The 20,723-nt window shown below is 44.2% G+C and overlaps 1 protein-coding gene across 1 annotated transcript; it reads left to right on the top strand.

Moving 5' to 3' along the window:
• The first annotated feature begins 2,459 nt into the window (after positions 1-2,459).
• Positions 2,460-20,637, top strand: KCTD19 (potassium channel tetramerization domain containing 19). The gene is made up of 16 exons (XM_056361264.1): positions 2,460-3,137; positions 4,772-4,922; positions 5,259-5,450; positions 6,250-6,372; positions 6,596-6,809; positions 8,039-8,199; positions 10,951-11,054; positions 11,422-11,564; positions 13,489-13,572; positions 15,819-15,882; positions 17,026-17,680; positions 17,821-17,883; positions 18,739-18,930; positions 19,129-19,283; positions 20,100-20,201; positions 20,539-20,637. Exons 1-16 carry the CDS (start codon positions 2,856-2,858, stop codon positions 20,635-20,637), a joined length of 2,784 nt encoding a protein of 927 aa, XP_056217239.1. The 5' UTR covers positions 2,460-2,855.
• Positions 20,638-20,723: the final 86 nt, after the last annotated feature.

Genomic DNA, 20,723 nt, shown 5'->3' with positions numbered 1-20,723 from the left:
TCCGGGTGTGCTACTGTCCCCCTCCTGCCAGCGGGTGCTCCCCCAGGGCCAATGCCAGCTGTGCACCCACCTGGTCCAGCTGTGCACCCACCTGCTGGCATCCGCTTGCAGAGTTGAGTGCTACAAGAAGCTGTAACACCCTCTTACCTTCTGCTGTGCCATGGAATTGGGCTGTAAAGCTGTGGGCTCAGGAGGAAAGCTTAATTATAAAGCCATCAGAAAAAAAGCCATGGATGTTTGCATCACAATTTTCAGCAACAAGAGAAGAAATGAGAAGCCGAACCGACGTCTGGCTCCCTATAGATCCTTTCTTTATATTTCACAGACTTGTCCTGTTGAGCGTTGTGTTCGTTCTGTTCTCTCATTTATTGGGTTTAATTTCACAGGCTTGTTCTGTTGCCTCGTTTACTGGGTTAAATAACGTGTTATCCCTTTTGCAGCTTGGGGAGAGACAGCAGCAACCCACCCTGGCGTATGTTTTAACTAACCTTCATAGCCGTAACTTCTGTTTGATCAGAAACCACCGAGACAGTAAAAAAAGAATCCCTTTGGTGATGTTTTATATGTTTTACAGGTTTTATTGTGGCTGTAGTACAACTGGTGCTTTCCAGGTCTCAGGGTAAACATTCTGAGCGATGGTACACGCTGGTGTTTTATGGCAAGTCGCTTGGTAGCAGTAATGGCAGGATCACCACCGGCTTTCTGCTACCTGGCTAGCTTGCAGAAGCCTGATTATCCTACATCCTGAAGATGGAGCTTTGATTAATCTCTGTCCTGAAGCTTTGTGGAGCTGAAGCTGTACGTACTGGGTGTGGGAGACATCCACCCCTGTTGCCCCAGCCACCCTGGCAGGCACCCCTGCCCTGCCAACCAACATGGCCAACAACCCCTCTGTGGGGAGGGACTTCCTGCAGCCGGTAGGTGTTGCTGCCAAAAGGTTATAATTATAATTTGTTAATCATGCATCCTCGGGCTGTATGAGCACCGTCCTCTCCAGCTTCACACCTGGCTCTGTGGGGACAGGCAACTTGGCCTGCCCGTGTGCCCCCATCATCCTGCCATGGGGTCCTGTCACCTGCCACCCCTGCTCTGTGCCCTGGCATTGTCCCCTCATGGCGCCTGGCTGTCCCCCCTGGGCCCTGGCCTTGTCCCCCCATGGCGCCTGGCTGTCCTCCCCCAGGCTTCCCGCCATTGCCTCACGCTGCCGCCATGTTGGGGCCGGCCTGCTGCTGAGGTGAGGTGGGGGCCACTGCCTGGCGGGAGCTGCTCTCTCTCCCCAAGGAAACCCACGCCCTCCTCATGAAAACTGGAGGAACAAAAAAGCTGTAGCAATCCCCCCCGAATGGATTGTTTCTTCCTATTGTGAGTGACTTGGCTGAGCCCAAGGCCTGACGTGATGGGGCGGCACCAGACGCGAGGGGCAGCAGGGGAGGGGGAGGGGTGAGGCCCTTTGCTGGGTGTGGGGCTGCTGCCTCGGCGCTGACACCCCTGCAATGGCGGCCCGAGCTGTGCCCACCGCCTCTGCCGTGTCTGCAGGGAGTGTCCTTGGAGCGATGGTGATAGTGAGGGGGGCCTGGTGGTGCTGCCGCTCTCCCCCCATCCCCTATAATTGGCAATGAGCCTTAGAAATACCAGGATTTTACTATCCTGTTGTTTTTCTTTTAAAAATTTTAATCTTTCTTGTTTGAATAGTTGGGTGTTTTTCATGTGTTGTATTCAACTCTTGAATTTGCTTTGAAATTGCTGGGTAGTATCAGTGTGAAGAAGTTGGTGATGAGAATACCTATGAAAAAGCCTCATCTAAGTGTACTCTGAAGGCAACATAACTGAGATTCTCCATCTTTAGTTTTGATTGTGAGTGTCTCTTAGAAGCTACAAGCTCTCTCTAGAAGCCGAGTTCAATTCTTGCATGCATTGAGTGGCTTTTCCCCCCTCCATCCTTTTTCAGGTTTCCTTTCGACTCCCTTTTCTGTAGCCACTTGTATGAGAAATAGCCTAAAACCATTGCAGACATCAGGTACCATCTTCCACCACGTTTTTTTCTGCTGAGAATTGTGCTGTCCATTGACAAGACAAACTCTGTCTCTTGGTGTCGGAGGCCAGCCGCCGTGGCAAAGGCAGGCAAGCTTTTCTTGTTTTCAGGCTTGAATTGACTCTTCTGTCCATTTTAGTAGGCCACAGATCAATCCACATGTTAGTGTGATACAATCAACGTGAAAAAATTGCCTACATGCCTGAAATGTGTGTTCTCGTCCCACCTTAGGTGAATTTTCTCTCTGCTTAGCTGACAGCCACCTATGTCCTTACCAGGCATCCCTTCCCTGTGGACCATTATTTTCTTTTCTGTCTTAAGAGGGTTATGACCAACATAGTAATGAATATCTGCACCTTAAAATAGTAACTAACTATACAGAATGGTGTGTCCATGGGCAACAGGTGGTGTGGGAGGTGATGTGGCATTTATTTATTTGCATGTTATTACTTTTATTTGAATATTTAAGGAAGACGTTTGTCATATTTCATTCGCTGTTCTGTGTTACAAGCTTGGTATGCATGTATACCAGGTTGCTCCAAGGTTTAGCCGTAAGTATTACATTATGCAAAACCCTGCAGTTTGCTGACTTGTCATGACCCATGGCCATAAACACATACTAACTGAGGAATGTGCATGCACAACTGAACGGGAAGGTAATTGCCCCGTGCTTTATTTTTTGCCAAGCTACCACAGAACGGCAAATAAAATGCAAAGTCCATTGGAGTTCTAAAATAAAATATCACCTCGTTTCATACTTTACAGGTTCATTTTTGCCTCTTGATATGTTTTCCTCTTCTGTTTGAAGGATCTGGAAAGCGTTATGGAATCTGCAGAAGAAGAGTTAGTTGATTTTAATGTTGGTGGCTGGTATTTCTCAATTCCCAGAAGTAAAGTTGCTCAGTTTCCTGAATCTCTGTTGTGGAAAGAAGTTTCTTTACAAGATCAGTCTGAAAATCCAAGATTATTTATTGACCGAGATGGTTTTGTATTTAGGCACCTTCAATATTACATGCAGACTTCAAAGTTATCTCTTTTCAGCTGTGCTGAATTGAATTTACTGTATGAGCAAGCATTTGTTTTGCAGCTGACACCTTTATTACAGGTAAAGTGGGATGTTCTCTGTGGCTTTTCTATATCTTTTTTTTTTCCGTTCTTAGATAATATTGTCTGTAGAAGGATGTCAAAGGGTTTGTGCATATAACTTTATCAATGCTTGCGATAGATATCCAAACAAATAATTGCCACTTCCAACTCATCTGCCTCAGCTGGTGAGTACAGAAGATGTTACAGATTTCATGCCTGACCTTTCTGTAAGAGCTCATTCAACAGTCATCACTCGCTTTCTTTTAAATAAAGTTAAAGCAAGCAGAGGCTTTTATCTGCCAATTGTTGTGCTTGACGATGATTATACTGACCAGTCTTGTTGAAAATGAACGCTCCAGTCTGAAGAAGGTGGGACTGCCCTTTCTGTTCGTCCCTGAGAAGGTTCAATCTGCCTGAAAACAAAGAACTCCTAATGGCACACCGCGGAATTTACCGTCATGTGAAATGGGAAATGGCGATTCTTCCTCTCCTCCTATTCTGTAGCTGCATAAACAGAAATGTTAAATTAATATCTGTAACAAATACTTCATTTGCGATTTAGCTACGAGTGTTTTATATTGCAATTACAGTGTGGGTTTGTATTGTGCCCGTGCAGGTTGAGTCCATGCTTCCCGGTTGGATGAAATGTGTATTTCCACTCATTAATGTTTGTATTTCCTCTGAGTATAATCTGAACTCTGAGTTTCTTTTGGTTTCTAATACTCTTTTTTTGTGGAATAGTCTCAAAAATGCTGTGATGCTTGATATTTTCAACCCAAAATATGAACATTTTGGGTTTAACATGAGTGATTTCTGGATTGTCTTTTAGGACTGTGTTTAAAAATGCAGTATCTCCAAATAGGTTGGTAGAGGAAGACCACCAAGCCTCAGTAGTCGATTGTATTAACAAACCATACAGGATCCCGTGCTTGACACAGACCTGTCGTGGTATGGCCACGAACAGTCCACTAAATACACTTTAAGTCCCTGTGAGCATAACGTTATTAACTCATGAAGGTATTTTATACATGTGCTTTAGAAATCGGAACCGAGGCGCTAAAGTTACTTTGTACTTCATATCCTACAACAGTATGTAACCATTTGTTCCAAGCCCGAAATAATTCATTTAGCGTTCAGTAACAAGGTTAGAAATTACAGACTGTTAGTTACTCCAGTCGCTGAGCTAAACATTGATTCCCCTTTCTAACCATCGAATTCCTATAGCTTATCATAAAGATATTGTTAAAAAGTGCCCAAAAGGTCTTTCAGGCTTTGTGTTGGGTTCTTGGCTCTTTCAGTTGTGGTATGCTTTTATGCCTGCCACTGTGCTGTCTTGAATTTCAGAGCTAGAATACAAAGAAGTGCCATTAAAACCCAAACTCTGAAAAAGGGTTGGCTTTTTTGAGCATATGAATGGCTCTAATTATATTACAACTTATAAACATTCTCCACAAGTTAACTCCAGTTACACTGAGGTACCCAAACCCCCAGGATCTAATAAATGTTCTTGTCTGTACACAATATTCCCCAGCGTATTTCAGTAGATGTCAAATACAGCACGGGATGTATTAGGCTCTTTCCTGTGGCTGCTTTTGATTTGTGGATTAATTATATGAATTGAAGTAATAAATAGAAAACCTTTACATATCTTAGGTTTTAGATGGTTTGAAGGAGGAGAAATATAGTTTACCTGTCCAGCCTGCAGATACACCAGTAGCTGAAAAACCATCTCTGAATTACTGGAGAACAGAGGAACGTACTGGCATGCTGTCAGAGATTCCTGCTAGCAGTCCCGCATTCACAGGTGGGTGTCCCAAACTGGTAAATCCTTTTGCTTCCTTAGGAATGCCCACAGGCTGTTGTCAGTTGTTGCAAGCCAGGAACGTTTTACTCCTGCAAAGTTTATTTTGCGCGGTATTTTTTTCATTAGCCTTCTTTATTTTTTAAAAAAAGAGGAAACCCCATGAAAATGTTTATTCATTTGTGCTGGGCTGTAAGACTTCATCCTTTAGTGAACAATAAAAGTTGCACAAGATTTGTGTGCTTTTATTGGCTTTGCTGTACTAGTCAGGTCTCCAGACTGTATATCTGAGTTCCATTTTTCTTATGTCTTGATTTTTCTCTGATTTTCTTCCCCTAGGGTTACATGAAAGAGCTCCCCTAGGGCTAGTGGATACACCTTTATTAGATACAGAAGACAAAGTGCATTACTGCTTTTTGCCACTAGATTTGGTGGCAAAATATCCTGTACTAGTTAATGATGACAATTTGTTATGGCTGCTTGAGAATGCAGCCCTGATCAAGTGCAATTGCAGTGAGTTCCGCTTCATAGGTAACTGCTTTCTTTTTTTTTTTAATTATTCAGCAAATGTCTAAATCACTTTTTTGTATTAAACTGTTTCTGCTTGTCTTCAATAATACATCGTTAAAGATCAGAATCTTTTAATCTTTTGGTTTGGCTTGGTTTGGGTTTGCTCTCTGCCAGTTCTACCACCTTGTTTATCAGTCAAGAATCAGGAATTAAGGTAGAGAAAGCTTTACGTGGTGATTCTAAATACTTAATCAGTCTTGTATATTTTCAATAGTAAGAAATCCATGTTTCATTCATTAAATACACTTTCAGCTCACAAAAAGACAAGTACTTTCCAAAAGTATGGCAGGATCCCATAGGTCCTCCATCAACACAGTATTTCATCCTCTGTGAACTCGGATGAGATGAGACAGATATGGAATTGGTGCAGTTCTGCTTTGCCATTCCTCTGATGTTAGCACATGGGAAAACCATGTTTAAATGCACAGTGGGATGGGACTGTGCTGGGAAGGGGGCGGGGGGGAAGCAGCCAAACAATCAGGAAACCTCTTACATGAACCTCTCAGGATGCTGTGGTAAAATTAACTTAATTCTGCACTTCCCCTACAGTTTATGCTGTGTCTGGTCTTCTCTAGCATAAACCTTGTTTTTAGAATTGTGTTTTCAAAGACAAAACGTTCCCTGGTGTCCATTGATCGGCTGTTGTATGTGCATACGTGAATAGTAACACCGAAGGGAGCAACAGCCTGTTTCTGCTAGAGCTGAGCGGTGCACAGAAGATGTCAGTACACACTTCCTATATTTTATTTTTATTTTCAAGTTAATTTTCTTCGCTCAGAGAAGATGCTGTTACCTGATGACTTCTCCAACATAGATGCCTTGGAGGAAGAAGTTTTAATTCTGCGAATTCCTGAGCTTATAGATGCTGTGAAGGCCTACAGAGGTAATAAAATATACATAGCTATGTATTTTCTTCCTTATGTGCATTGGTTTTAATGTTACCTTGTGAAACTGGGTGTCTGAAACAAATTATATTAATATGATCAACACTGAGGTGAATAGTCTTATCAACTTATTTCCATAAATGTTGAGAATAGTGGAATATACTGTGGTGATTATTAACTGCTGCCCTTCTGGAACATGGTCTTGACCACCTTTCCTTGCAGGTGGCTGCTCCACGCTGTCCCCTGCCACGGCGGGGGACAGGGATTGGCAGGGGGCAGCAGGGGTGTCCCTGTCACCATCCCCACTCTATGCCATGGCACTGGGGCTGCTGGTTAACTATCCGGATTCGATTCTGGGACAACTCTGCGTGGGCAGCGACCTGGGCAGGAGCCACCTGCACCTCTCTGGCAACGGCATCCTCTTCCAGCACATCAGGTACCCACCCTGCCTTCATACCGGGCAACAGCAATAAAACCTTTCAAGGAACTATCTGGCAGGTTTGGAGTCGAAAAGGAGCCCTGTTCTCAGCAGCCTACCCTTCAGTATCTGTAGTATTCATTTTCAGCTAAACTTGCAGGTATCTATAATTACAGGAGCTGGCATTCTTCTATTCTATTGTAGGCTGGTAAGCCTAAAATGCTGAAGTAATTCATGTGAGGTTTTTAATGGTCACATGCTCTTGAAACTTAAGATTTATCATTAATTTTAGACTTTTTGTATTTTCAAAAGCATCTAAATGCCCATGGGTACAGGCTTTTTGAAGACAGAAAAGTCACGCTGACATCTCTGGTCCAAGAAAGAATGTAGATTTCCGAATACTGTGTTTTAACTTGATCCTTTGAGGTGTTTCTCCATATGGTAGCATTACTGCTCAGGCTTACCATACTGGTGTACCAGTTTAATAAAATCCCTATTGTGTAGGAAAATGGGTCCTGAGTGCATCATTAGCACCTCTATCCTGAAATCAGTGAAAATGTAAATGTAGAGGTGAGGCATCTTTGCTGTGACCAAGGGATATTTTATTTTTAAATGCAGACACTTACTAGATGAGTCATAAAGCTAGCCATCAAAACCCACATTTTAATATTCTCTATTAAAAATGGTGTGCCATTTTCTTTGCCCTGCTTGTTGTGATCTGAATAAAGAAAACCAAAGGAAGTCACAGTGGATCGGTTGCGATTCAAGCCCGCTGCACAGTTAGATGCTCAGCCATGCATATCGCCATCAACCACACACTGAGAAGCTTCCTGCGCTTTTAACTGTTTTTCAATTTAGCACAAACAGATAACACCCAGTCTGTAAAGGGTGACAGAAACACAACTGGAAGCCCAAACCTGCAGTCAGCTCACCTCTGGGCCCCACAGCTTGTCTGTGCTTGCTGCTGGCACTGGTGAAGGATGCAGTGTAGGAGCAATACCACATTAAATGTTTTGTTCCAAACTATTGCAGACCATGACTTGATGGCTCCATTGCAACAGCTTTATTTGTCTGTGCTGCATAGTCCTCCATACAAAAACGATGTGGAAAGTTACAGGTAAAGCTCAGCAGGTGCAAAAGTCTTTTTTAGGAGAATTCGTATTTCCTGACTTGTGCTCATTAAAAATCAGCAGTAAAAACATAAAGCAATGATAAAAGGTTTAGTGATTCCCTCTCCTTTTGGATAGGAACTGGCTGGGAACTTGCCGGCTTCCTCTCACCAAGAATATTTCTGAAATCAAAGAGCTCTGTACTTATCTGGACCAAAGGGACGCCATGTACAAGCCAATGAAAGATGCTTTAAGATGCTATCTGAAACAACAGGCACCAGCAGAGAGCACAGATTATAGTAAGTCAAGATTTCTCAAGAGCTCCTTCATTTTAAAGTAGAATGAGCAGTGTTGCCTGAATACAGTTAATCTGTCAATGATCCACACCAAGTTCTGAGGGGTTGTTACAAAAAAGAGCTGAAGGTCTCACTGACTATTGGTCGGCTGTGGCCGACCAGTGAACACTAGAGCAATAATGTTAGGTTCTAGATGAAATACAGAGCAAGTCTTCACTCGATTTAGGTAGTACTATTCATATTTTTGGGTAACTACTTGGTAAATTTGCCACTCTTATTCATCACTGAACTAATTAGCGGAATCCAGTTCCTTCAAGCTTAGATAATCCAAGTTACTTTCATCAGAACATGTTCTACCTTAAAAATGAGGTTTCTTTTGCTCCCATTTTTCTAATGTGGGGCTGTTCTTATAACTCTTGCTATTAAACTACGGAATGTACTTCTAACTTCCAGCCTAAATCCTTCACAGCCACATTTCACTCTTGCTAAAAGTGATCTCTACCTTAAATGCTGTTTCTGCTTTGGTTTATCCCTTCTTTTCCTCTAATGCGTTTATAGAAAAAAATCATGACATTTTTCTCTCAGCTTTTATTGTGGCTTCTTAACAAGAGCTGATACGATTCCCTGGTTAACATTGTGATTTTTCTTTTTACCTATCCCAGTTTCCCCATATTCATAGTATGTAGGTCAGAAGACATCTCTGGAGGTCATTTCGTCCAACTCTCTGCTCTGACCAGGATCAAGTAGGTCAGGTTGCTTAGGACCTTGCCAAGAAAAGCTTTGAGTATCTGCAAGGGTGGAGAACCTGCAGCCTTTCTGGACTGCTCTTCCAATGTTTGGGTACTCCTGTGCTAAATAAAGTTGTATGTGTCATTTCCTATGTTCCCAATTTTTTTTCCATTGCCTCTTGGCCTAGTGCTTTGTACCTCCAAGGATTTGTCTCCCCTACACCCTCCGTTTGCTGCAGACAGTAAGATCTTCCTTTGACCTGCTCTTAATAAGGCTGAACACAACTGCTTCTCTCCGCCTTTTCTGGTATGCTGTGTGCTCCAGGAAAGATAAATTTAATCACACTCTGCACAAGGTAATCCAGTTGAATACTCCCCAGTATTTTAGACTATGCTACTACCAATCCTGCTGGAGTCGGCTCCCTCAGTGCATCCCACAGTCTCATTTGCAGTTCCTTGTTCCACTGGTGGCACGCGCTTTGGGATCAATGAATGCAGACATCCCTCTGCCCCATCCAGGCACAAGCGTCCTGGCTCAGGCTTCAGCTTGTAGGATCCTAACTGTATTTTCTGTTGCTTGCAAACCTGACTTCTTATTTTGTGGTAGTGACCTTACTTCCAGTTTACTCCACCCTCAAGGTCCTCTGAGTCTTTCTGTATGGGACGATTATCCTTCCCATTTTAAGCCATCAGCATATTTCACCTGAATAAGGTGAAGTGTTCTTCCCTGCCCCACGCAAAAAGCATGCATGCAGAAAGGAGTGAATCCTATCAATTCTGAGCTGGAGTTATGACCCTCGAGAAAGAGGGTTTGAACTTAAGTTGAAACAGTTAATGAGTTCTGTGCCATTATCGCGTAGCCTGTCGGATAATACATGCTAGAAAAAGTAACTCTGTGACTCATATGTCTCAGCAGTAAATGATGCCTTAATCGTACATTTTATAGAAGGTGGATAGTCCCGTTGTAGTAGCTACATCAGACAAGCATAATAGTTGAATCAGTGTTTCGAGATAGAATCTATTCGTATCATTAGCCATAGCCCTATAAGTAACATTACGTGTGACTTGCCCCTACCTTCTGTAAAGGCTATTGTAAGAAACACAGTTCTCCAATCTGAAGCCCTTTCCAGAGTTAGTTGTTTTTTGGGCTTGGGGGTTTTCTTAACAATTTTTTTGAATGCAAACGTGTTTTGCATTTCCTAGAACAATGTCCCAGAACTTACTGACTATAAGCAGTAATCTGAATTATACTATTAAAGATGTCAACAGAAACTTTCCCAGATTGCTATTTGTTGCCACACTGAAGTAAGAAAGATGTGGGCTGAACCCAGACTAAAATATATCCAAAGCTGTTATGTTACACCCGCTCACTGTAAGGAACAGCAATCTGAGGCTTGCACCTGCCCTGATACTGTCACCTTCAAAGCAAGTAACAACGTGGGGCTCCTTGAGAGGATGGAAAACGGTGCAGGAGCTCTAATCCGGGTTGCCCTGGAATTCCACCAGCTTTATACTTGCAGACAAGCTGCATCTTCGCTTGCAAAGACCTTTCAGATTTCCCCCTTATTTCTAGTAGTTTGGAAATAAATTATTTCTTTTGGTGGCAATGTTACAGTATACTTTGACTCGCCTACCTTAGGTGACATAAATGTGCCTGCTTAGTAGAGCAAGCATGGCTATGCTAATGCATGTAGCCTTCTTGCTATAATTATTTTTAAATCCGCTGAGGAGAGGTGGTTTGGCTGCAGCACGGGTGGACCACGTTGCCTGCTGTGCTGTGACGTTACGTCCTGACCTGCCTTTTGCTTGCGGTTGGCTACGAGCACCAGGTAAAGGGCAGGGTTCCACCTCTGTGCGGCAAGTGCACTCTATTACTTCACTATTTCCAAGAATTATTATTTGCAATATTTCAATGTAAAATCCCATGTCACATTAATTCGTTATCTATAACAAAACAATTACTACTTATAATTTCTACTTGTCATTATTTTAGTTGCTGCCTTTCCATTTGTTACTCCATCTCTAGACGCAGGCTGGTCAGCAGAAGTATCCGTATGCTCACTGCATCAGATCGTGAGAGTTTATGTAGGGAGTAACTGGTATGAAACTTATTTACGGACTTTATTGAAGGTATGGGTAATTAATTGTCCTTGCATTGCCTTCGTATGAACCCCCCTAGACAGAATTTGTAATTCGGCAGACTAGAATCTATATTTCTAGTAATAAGAATTATTAGAATGGTTTTGACCTGAAAACTTGGAATTATCAGAACCTCACATGTAGACTGGGCACTTTATACTAAAGGAAGTATGTTCAAGCACCCGAGGGAGATAAGTCATGGGCTTCCCAAGGAAGCACTTTCTTAGTTTGGCTAATAATACAAGTAGACTTGATGGAACGGGTTTAATTCTTTCACCAAGAAAGGAAACATCCTGTTTGAATTTCTCTCCCTCTGTAACACCAGAAACATGGTCTTAATATATTTTTATTTCTGTAGTACCCAGAGCTGCTGTCAAATGACAAGAAAGTCTGTTGGATCACATATGGTCAAACTCTTCTCATCCACGGAGATGGGCAAATGTTTCGGCATGTTCTCAACTTTCTAAGACTTGGGAAGTTATTTTTGCCAGCTGAATTTAAGTAAGCAGAGTGCATTCATGTCCGTTTTTTTTATTTTATTAGATGGCTGTGGGGGAAGCAAGCATTGGGATTTGTCTTCTGATTTTCACAGGAATATTACCTAAAAGAATTAAGACTTTTCCTTTTAGTCCTGAAGTGAACTATTCTATCTAAACATAAATTATTGGTATCTAGAGATTAATAGATACGGTTTTGTTTCAGTAGGTATGCCCTCATTTTAAGGATCGATATGCCAGCCACTTGGTACTGCAGGGTATATCACAGATTGGCGCACTGTGAGTGCACCTTTAGCAACCAGGAAAATTTTTTTATCAATGAGATCATTGCATCCCTTTTGAGATTTTTGTGGGGTTTTTATGGCAGAGACAGCTAAATCTGCTTAGTCCAGCTGAAAAATACTCGATCTGCCCCCTCTGCTGGTACCTCTGCTCCAATGCTGAAAAATGTCTTCCAAATGGCCTAAGAATGGAGGAACACGGGATGCTTAAAGATAAGGCATTTTCCTTCCATACACACATTGCTGTATTAGGTCTCTAAATTTTATCAATCATCATCAGTTGAGGTGGCTTAAAACACCAGTCTCCTAAGGACAGTCCTTCAATGTGCTTCACTTGCCCCCGAGACTGCTCAGAATCGATGTTTTGGTGCTGTGGCTTCTTGTAGCAGTTTCCCTGCTTCTGCCATCGCGACATGTTAGAATTCTTTGCATTCAGCAAGGAAGGTCTGCTGGCGTCAGATCTTTTGGTCTCTTCAGTTCCTGAAGCCCTTGTTTGTTGGTTCGTTTCTAGTAGGCAGGATATCCACTGCAGATCACCAGCCGATGTGGGCACGTTTAGCACCTGTAGCTGTTTCCAGGAGGAGCACGTGTTTGCAATCTTTTCCCCAAAGTCAACAGCGACATTAGACCAGTGGCTTCTTCGATCCTGAAACCACTGGTTGCTTTCGTGCCTGTCATCAAAGGTATCGGAAGCCAGGTGTCAGGCACCAGCGTTACATCTATACGAGCAAACTGAGTATGTCTGGGAATGTTTCTGGTCACTGAGGCCAGCTGGTGCCTGCTGGTGATCTGCTTTAACCCCCCCGGAGAAGGTGGCTTTGTTCCTCCTGTCCGCTGCAAGTGGTCCCGGGAACAGCTGAACAGCCAAACCGTGCCTGGGAGTTACTGGAGAGAGTGTAAATTGGGCAGGGCCAGGCACAATGCTAACAGCTTATCAGCAGAGTTAATCGTGTTCTAGGGCTAAGAACAGTTCTGGGAAGGGTGGATTTCCCAGTAGCCCATCAAACCCATGAGCTCCCTTTATGGGGTTCCCTTTGAAAAATGCCATGATAAATTTTGCACATGAGAAAAATGTCATGAGTGGCACAGAGCAGAGTAGGGTTCCTGCTTCTCAGGGTTTTATCATCAATACCCATGGTCAATTAAAAAAAAAAAAGAAAAAAAGGACAGACATTTTCACTTAATTAATAGAAGGGCAATAGCTGGAAAAAGCATCGAAAAGAGCAAGGCTTGCCAAGATTCCAAGGTGCTGCTAAACCCCTCTGGTTTAGAAGGTCATTTATTTTGGTTGCACCTGTCAAAAAATGTGTCATCTAATTCAGGATTCCTGATGTAAAATTCAGACTCTGTGGAAGTCAATGGTAGTCAATGGTAAGATTTCTATTAATGTCAATAAAACCAGATATTTTTTTCTCGTTGTTTGGATGCCAGATATGAAAAAACAACAACAACAAATTAGTTTGGATACTTTTCAGTATTTAAAATGATAAGCTATTTGTCTGTTATAGGAAAAATCATTTGTGTGATGCATCTTTCATTTTGTGTAGTGACTGCCTGAGCTTCCAATATCAATAGATGTTTAGAAAAGATAATCTGGTAGGATCATTTTTCAGTGATTTTACAGTTCAGTTTATTTACAACCTGCAGAGAATGGCCTCTCTTTTGTCAAGAAGCAGAGGAGTACCAGATCCCTTCTCTTCTAGAGGCACTTTACCACTCTGATGCATACAGGTAGGTAAAAATTCTCTTCTTTCTTTTTCTTTTTCTGTCATATAACATCCTTTCATCTGCCCTAGCAGTGCTTGTCCTTTGAAAGGCATGCAATTTTCTCCTTTCCTTCTGAAGCACAGCTGCTGGAGGGTGGGCAATTCCACTGTCTTTTGGGCCCTATTTTTTCCCATCAGTTATTTGGGTGCTGGAACAGTAACAGAGCCAAGGATCAGTTGCCTCTCTGGTAACCAAGGAAAAAGGCACTGAGATATTCCCCCAAAGCCCAGATGTTGAGAATACTGCAATGTGTGCTGAAAACCAGTCTGGAGACACCATACTGAGCAGAGACATTCAGATTTCTTAGCTTTGGCTCAGCCTTGGCTTTGCCAAGCCCCAGCCGGTTTCTGCAGACCCACTGGAGGATTCACCAGTGCTGCAGAGCGTAGAATGGTGTATCTTTGATGCAGCATCACAGAAAAGGATTGAGACCAGATGGAATTTAAATCTTGATGAATTAATGTTGAAAAGAAGCTGTAACATTTTGTATACAAATTCATCATTGAACATTTTCTCAGATACTTATTTTTCTATTGCTGACAAATGTAAAAGTAAGATTGGATGCTTTTCTAAAAGATGTTTTTCTATTAAACCAATAATTAGCATTTAGTGTTACTGGAGACCAGGCTTCATAATCGCAGTGGTCTTCTGGTCCTATAAAATCTGTGAATCTGCAAACCCTAGTGTTTTCTTTTCTGCTGTACTTGTTAGAGGGAAGGAGAAAATGTTAGAATGAGAGGGATGGAGAAAATTTTAGAATGTAGGCCTTTTGGAAAGTCCGCAGAACCCCTGACTGCAGAGTACTTTAGAAGATGACCTAGCATGGACCCTCTCTTCAATATCTTTTCAAGTATTTTCTGCCCAGGGAGGCTGTGGGGTCTCCTTCTCTGGAGAGACATGCAAGCCCACCTGGATGCAGCTCTGTGCAGCCCATTCTGGGAGAGCTGCTTCAGCAGGGGCTGGGCTGGGGGAGCTCCAGGCGTCCCTTCCAGCCCCAACTGTGCTGTGATTCTGTAGGAGAGCTCTAGAAGTGAATGGATTCTTACTTTGGCTGCTAACAGGCCATTTAGGCGTTTAAAAGTAAAAATATATCCATCAAAATCTTCCCAGAAGACCATAAGTTGCTGCAGCATGTTCTGAAATACCAGTGCCATGGGCTGTTAGCACCAGGTACTGCCACAAGTAGTTGGACAGACTAGTGGTAGCTACCAGTATCCCACTAGTAGTGACAGCATTTCCTAGATTTTACTGTAGATGTCTAAGAAGAAGAAATCCTAAATGTCATTTCCCCACTTCCCCATCCCAGTGTAGGAGCCTAACGTCATGTTCCTATACCTGTAGAGCAAGAGGAGGATGTCAGAGGGACTCTGAAGCACCCTACATGGGAATGATAACATTTTACATTCCCTAGAAGGTTTTAGCTAAGGATTAACGCTACCCTAAGATACACTCCTCCACCGCTCTTTGGAGCTTTCCCATCAGGGAAGGTGTCAGTGTCTCTGTCACATACACCAAAGGCCTCTAACACAGAACAGTTAGGCATTTGTCCCTGGAGTTCTTTGCTAGATCATGGGCCAGCTCTGTGGGCTGTCTTAGCAAATCTCCGTCTATAGGAGACAGAGAGCAGCAGTTACTCAGCGCTCCCAGAGTGATGTCACCCCTTCGGAAACTGCTGCGCAGCTCAGGCAGTCACTGTCAGGAGCTGAATTTCTTAAGCAGACTCAGAATTCAATTTTGAAACCATGAATAGAGATGGTTGACCTGGGTCTGCCTAGCCAGCTCCCCAAAGTGTCTAGAACGTCTTCATAATAAAACTGCCCCTCCCCCCCCCTCCAGATATGATGTCAAGTGGCCTTGGCTTGGGCTGATCAGCAAGGCTTATGTAAATCCATTGGCCAAGGGTCTGCGGATGCTGGAACAGAGACAAGGGATCATTTTTCTCTCTTGCGTGTCTGCAGCATCACATTTCAGAAATCATTACCGCAGGTGGGCAATACAAAACTGCTGGTCCTTTGTTGCCCTCGTGTTGTGTGCTGGGGCTGATTGCGAACGCCTTCCACCCCCCAGTGGTTTAAAAGTAACTCATAATATTAGAGTGTGATAGACACGGGTCCAGTGGTGACTGGAAGTCCTGACAGCTCCTTTTACAGGTTGACGTGGTGTTGCCCCTGGAAAGAATTCTATAATAACTGTAAATATTCATTTTCTAGATTATGGATCCAAAACAATGCATCACACAATGAAGAGCAGGAGTTCAGCAAAGACCCAAAAGAAGTAAGGTTTGGTTTTCAGAATATGTTGCCACAATGCACTTCTAAAAGCAGTCTGAATTAGAAAAATGACAAATTTTAATTCTACAGTACCATTTCGCTTTTTTTCTCTCCAAAATCAGCTACAATGCGAGTGTTGGAAATTTCTCTATTAAAAAAGACCATCTTCATTTTAAAAAGCCAAGCTGTGCTGTAAATTATACAGTTCAAAGCACAAGGTCAGGATCCTCCAGCCTGTGTTAGCTCGGTCTGAGTGTTACAGCCTGCACACTCTTCGAAACTCTTCTTTTGGTCTTGTCATTCACACTCCTGGTTACTTAGGGCATCTCTGTCACCAAGGCGGGTGGCAAGCCTGTGGCTTGGGCACTTTGTTGGGGCACAGGAGACACGGGGTCTGACCCCTCTGGACAAGGAGGACCTAGAAGCCAGATCTCCTCGTTTATAGGTAGTAAAGACAGGAGCAGCAAGCTTACGCAGTGCACTTGGGCAAGACAGCAGGAACTGTCTAGTCTTTGAAGTCAGTGGAAGGGGGAAAAGAACTTCCTGCTCAAGTCTTTGAATACTTTTAGTCCTTAGTTGGACACCTGCAGCTGAAAGGTGTCTTCAGTCTGCTAGAGAAGGGTGACAGGTAAGCGCTGCCTCCGCTGCATTTACATGTTGGTACCGAGCTGCTGTCCCCTGTAGCTTAATGCTGGTGTTCCCATGGCAGAGTGGTCGCACAGCTTGCTTTAGTTTGCCACACCAGTTTTCTTGTACAGAACGTGATGCTGTCAGTTCAGATAATCAAAATGATCTTAGCTGTAGCGGTAGCAAGGATGCTGGGGCGCTGCTTGTGTGCCTTGGCCGCTCCAACGTCTGTCTTCAGATTCTGCAAAATTCAGTGATAGGAGCTGAGGCCATTGAGGACAGTGTAATGTCGGCGCTGAATTATCACGGCTGGGTATGCAGAGCCTTAAGGCACTGTATCCCCCAGGGAAGTGAGAATGCATTTTCCTGGATTAAGAGCTCAGTCCTTAAATGCCTGTGTTAGAATGAGTAAAATATATCAGTTAATATATTATTTTGTATGTATATTATATTAGGAAGGGCAAAACATACACTTTGTTTCATGTCAATTAGAAATAACAATATTTCACTGGTTTTTTAGGGGTACTCATGTACAGCTGAGGATTTCAGTAAATGCCATATGAAGACATGGAGTAAGATAAAAGATCTGAAGGGAAAGCAAGATACCAGTGGGAAGAAGGCAAAGCATTCCAGAATGTTTTCAGGGGTGAGAGAGACAAAAAGGAGGAATAGGCTTGGAGAATACAACGCATCCTCGGGCAGCCTGGTAAACTCCAGCTATTACAAACATTTGGCAAGCCCTCCAAGGGAGAGAGGAATAAGAAGAAGTTTAACAAAGAAAGTAGAAAGTAAAGCCTCAGCAAGTCACATCCAGAAATCACTTTCATTGGCAAAGGAATGGGATGCGGTGAGCTCCAGGAGGTGTGATTTTCAGCACATAGGAAGGTCTGCTGGTTGTACCACAGAGCATGCGTCTCGATGCAACAGTCCTGGAAAGCACAGAGGTGCCAAGGCTCCTGTCGCCTCTCTCCCTGGGAAAATCAGCTTTACAATTCCAGGAAACAATCCCACTGTCCAATATGAAGTCAGGGCCGAAGGTGAGCAGCTGGAGCAATACGTGTTCACACACAGTTTGCAAGTTAATCCAAGTGCTGGAATGTACCAATTTGGCACTGTAAAAACTCCCCCCGCAGCAGGAAATGGTGCAGGGAATGTGGGCAAGGAGCCAGCAGAAGGTAAACCAGTGCTTTGTGATTGTTGTTTTCAAAGGTGGTGGGAGTAATTAACTGAATGCCTTATATAGCTAAGATACTTTGATCATGCTGAGGACTTTGAGAGTGACAGGCTCAACCTTTTCTTGTTCTCCTGCTCGTAGCAAGTGTTTCCAGTGAAGGAAGAGACACCACCTTGCAAGTGACACCCCTCCCTCTAAAAGACAGTGAGTTGATTGCCGGCTGCTAAGCAAGGGCTGGATTTTATTGCTTGTCTATGTAGAGTTTGATACTAAAAGTGTGTTAGCCAGAAAGGTGGAGCAGCTTTTAGATTCACTGGCATTAATGAATTGTTCTTTAGTTGGCTCCTTGTTGCTGTGGTTGGGTGTGCTTAAATTGTCCACTTGGATATAGGTATCCTTAATTTAACATATAGACTGAAAGATTTTTATGTTAAACCCAGAAGTTTCCACGGGCACATGTAAGAGGTAAAAAGATTTGCCTGATTAGCCAAGATACTAAATGCAAATTCAAGAAACCTAAGTGGAAAGTCTCAGTCCGAGACCCATTCCGACACCCCAAGGAGGATGTGATTTACCTGGCACCGCTTCTGCCCGGGGTAATGGGGTGGGTTTTCACAGAACTGTTGGCAGAGCAAAATGTATTATTAATGATTGTGAATGGGTTTGTTACTATATCAGTGCAAGCAGAATTATTATTTTCATGGGAAAAAACCCCTCTTTCATAGCCCGTGAAAGAATCCTGGGCTGAATTATGCTTGGGTTCCATTAAGCTGTATGTAACGGTTACTCTGTCTGAATTTTCCATGTGGAAGAGGGGAGTAGAGAAGACCTGTGATGTTATACCTAAGTTTGCAGATTATTTGGTGTGAAGGTAATAATTTACTATCTAGTGGTGTTTCATCTTTCCTGGCAAAACATGACAGAATAAAGACAGAGTGAGGCATAGCTCTGACGAGAAGGTGACAATATTGCATGCCCACTTAGAAATGGGCAAACATGTTTGGCCTGTAGCTGCTGATCCAGGCTTTGCTGTGTAATTCAAACCGTATTCGTTCACAGGAACAAGGGACAGCCAGCAAACCAGCGTTGTTCTGGCAGGCCACAGAAATGTAGGGCTGATTCTCAGAGTTGACCATCCTCCGGTCTTAGGCAGCGACGGCTTTTGCAGCAGCGATGAGGAGAGTGTTGTTTACAGCGCCCTGCCGGGTGGCAGCCGGCTGGCTACTCCCAGTGCCCCAGCGCTGTGCAGAGGTAAGGGATGGCAGACTGCACTCAGAGCCCGCCGCAGAGTGTTTGGTGTGAAAACCATTCCCTCTGCCATGGTTTGTTGCCAGCGCTGAGTAGTGAAGTTATCGCAGCCAAACCGCTGCTCGCATGTAATGGTGAACGCTGACCCACAGCCTTTTCTCTTTCCTAATGTGCTTGTGTTATTTCAACGGTTCCCCGCAGATACCGTCTTTCTGACCTTTGCTCTCTCCCATGAAGAGATGTTTTACGCCAGGCAGTGCCACTTCTTCCTGACCGATGTCATCCTGGACTCAGTAAGGCAGAGGGATCCCAAAGCAATCACAGCCAAAATCGGGAGCCTTGTGAACAGGCTGTGGGTAGGTGCGAGCTGCTCGCAGCCCGGGTGAGCCGTGGCCGCTCAGCTTCCCCGGGCTCCCAGTGGGGTGGCAGCGGCTGGAAACTCAGCTCTTCTGGCTGGGCACCAGCGGCCTGGCTGCTGTGGGGGCTGAGGGGTGGCCGCAGGCCAGGAGGGGGGCACGGGGCTGCCCCCAGCGTGGCACTGGGGCAGGGCAGTGTGCCACGAGTCCCTTTCCAGGTCCCTTTTTTGAAAGCCAAGGGTAGCCCCTGCAGCAAAGGTGTGGCGAGTCAACCCTGGGCAGCCCACACTACGGCACCCTCAGTGTGGCGGTGAGGTTTGGCCTCCCGTTGCTCCCGCAGCAATTCAGGAACGAAGCGTCGTGCCCCCTGCACAGCAGTAGCCGCCTGCTGTCCGTGCCGCCCTGGGCTGTGCTGGCTGGCCGTGGCAGAAATATAGGCCTGTCCTCGAGGGGCCAGGAACTTCGGGTTGCTTTTTAATTTGTGTTGGAGGTAACAGATCTCACCTGCACCCCCTCCCCAGCCATCCTGCTGGGAGAGATCCAGCCAGAAGCATTTTTCTGGGAGAGGGGCAGAATGGGGTGAGGACTTGGGAGACGCTCACCCCTGCTTTTTCCTCTGCGTGTGTGTGTGTGTGTGACTGACTCCAGCCCTGCTACCTCACACCAATTCTTTTTCATCTCAGTAATAATTAACCTGACCAAGGCCGGACAGGGAACATCTCCCTCCAACAGCTAATTGTGAGCTAGACCTTACCAGCGCACCCACTCGCTACCATTGCTCTCATTGTTCACAACTCACTGTTGTGTTCTGTTTAGACACGGCAGATCACACCTGGGGAGTTTGTTACCGATTTACTGAACACAGAGAATTTTAAAAAGGACAGAAACATTCCCAAAGAGCTCCTTCAGTGGGTGGAAGTAAGTAGCGCTTGCCACCAGGCGATCTACGTGGCTGAGCCTTTTCTCTTCCAAATGCTGTTGGCTTTCTGCTTAAACTAGCTCCCTGTTGCCAGCTCGGTTTGCAGGCAGATTTAAGTTGCGGTGGGGGGGGGGGGGGGGGGGGGGCACATTTTACAGCATGAATTGACTAATGGCATGTATAGTCTTAATGGAAAATTCTGCTGCTCACTTACAAGGCTGCCCACAAAGAGTGGGCAGGAGCTTCCTATGGCTGTTAAACGGAAAGAGAGGGTGATGCCGCCGTTGTGCCATCCACAGGCGGTTTGAGAGCAGCCGTCGCCTTGTGCTTTTTCAGTTTTCCCTGCCATTTGCGTGGAAGTACAGCCGCTGCCTCAACTCGCTGATCCAGAGAGGGTTTGCTAGATCGGTCTCGTATTTTGTCTTGGAAATGTAAGTTCATGTAACGTTAATGAAAATGTAAGTTCACATAACGTTAATAAAAATTTGACCTAGCTACCTTCTGAACTGCTTTTTTATTTT

This window comes from Falco biarmicus, chromosome 15 (genome assembly GCF_023638135.1).
Source record: "Falco biarmicus isolate bFalBia1 chromosome 15, bFalBia1.pri, whole genome shotgun sequence".
NCBI classification, from domain to species: domain Eukaryota; kingdom Metazoa; phylum Chordata; class Aves; order Falconiformes; family Falconidae; genus Falco; species Falco biarmicus.
The sequence above is the reverse complement of the archived record's forward strand: the minus strand, read 5'-3'. Positions and strand labels throughout refer to the sequence as shown.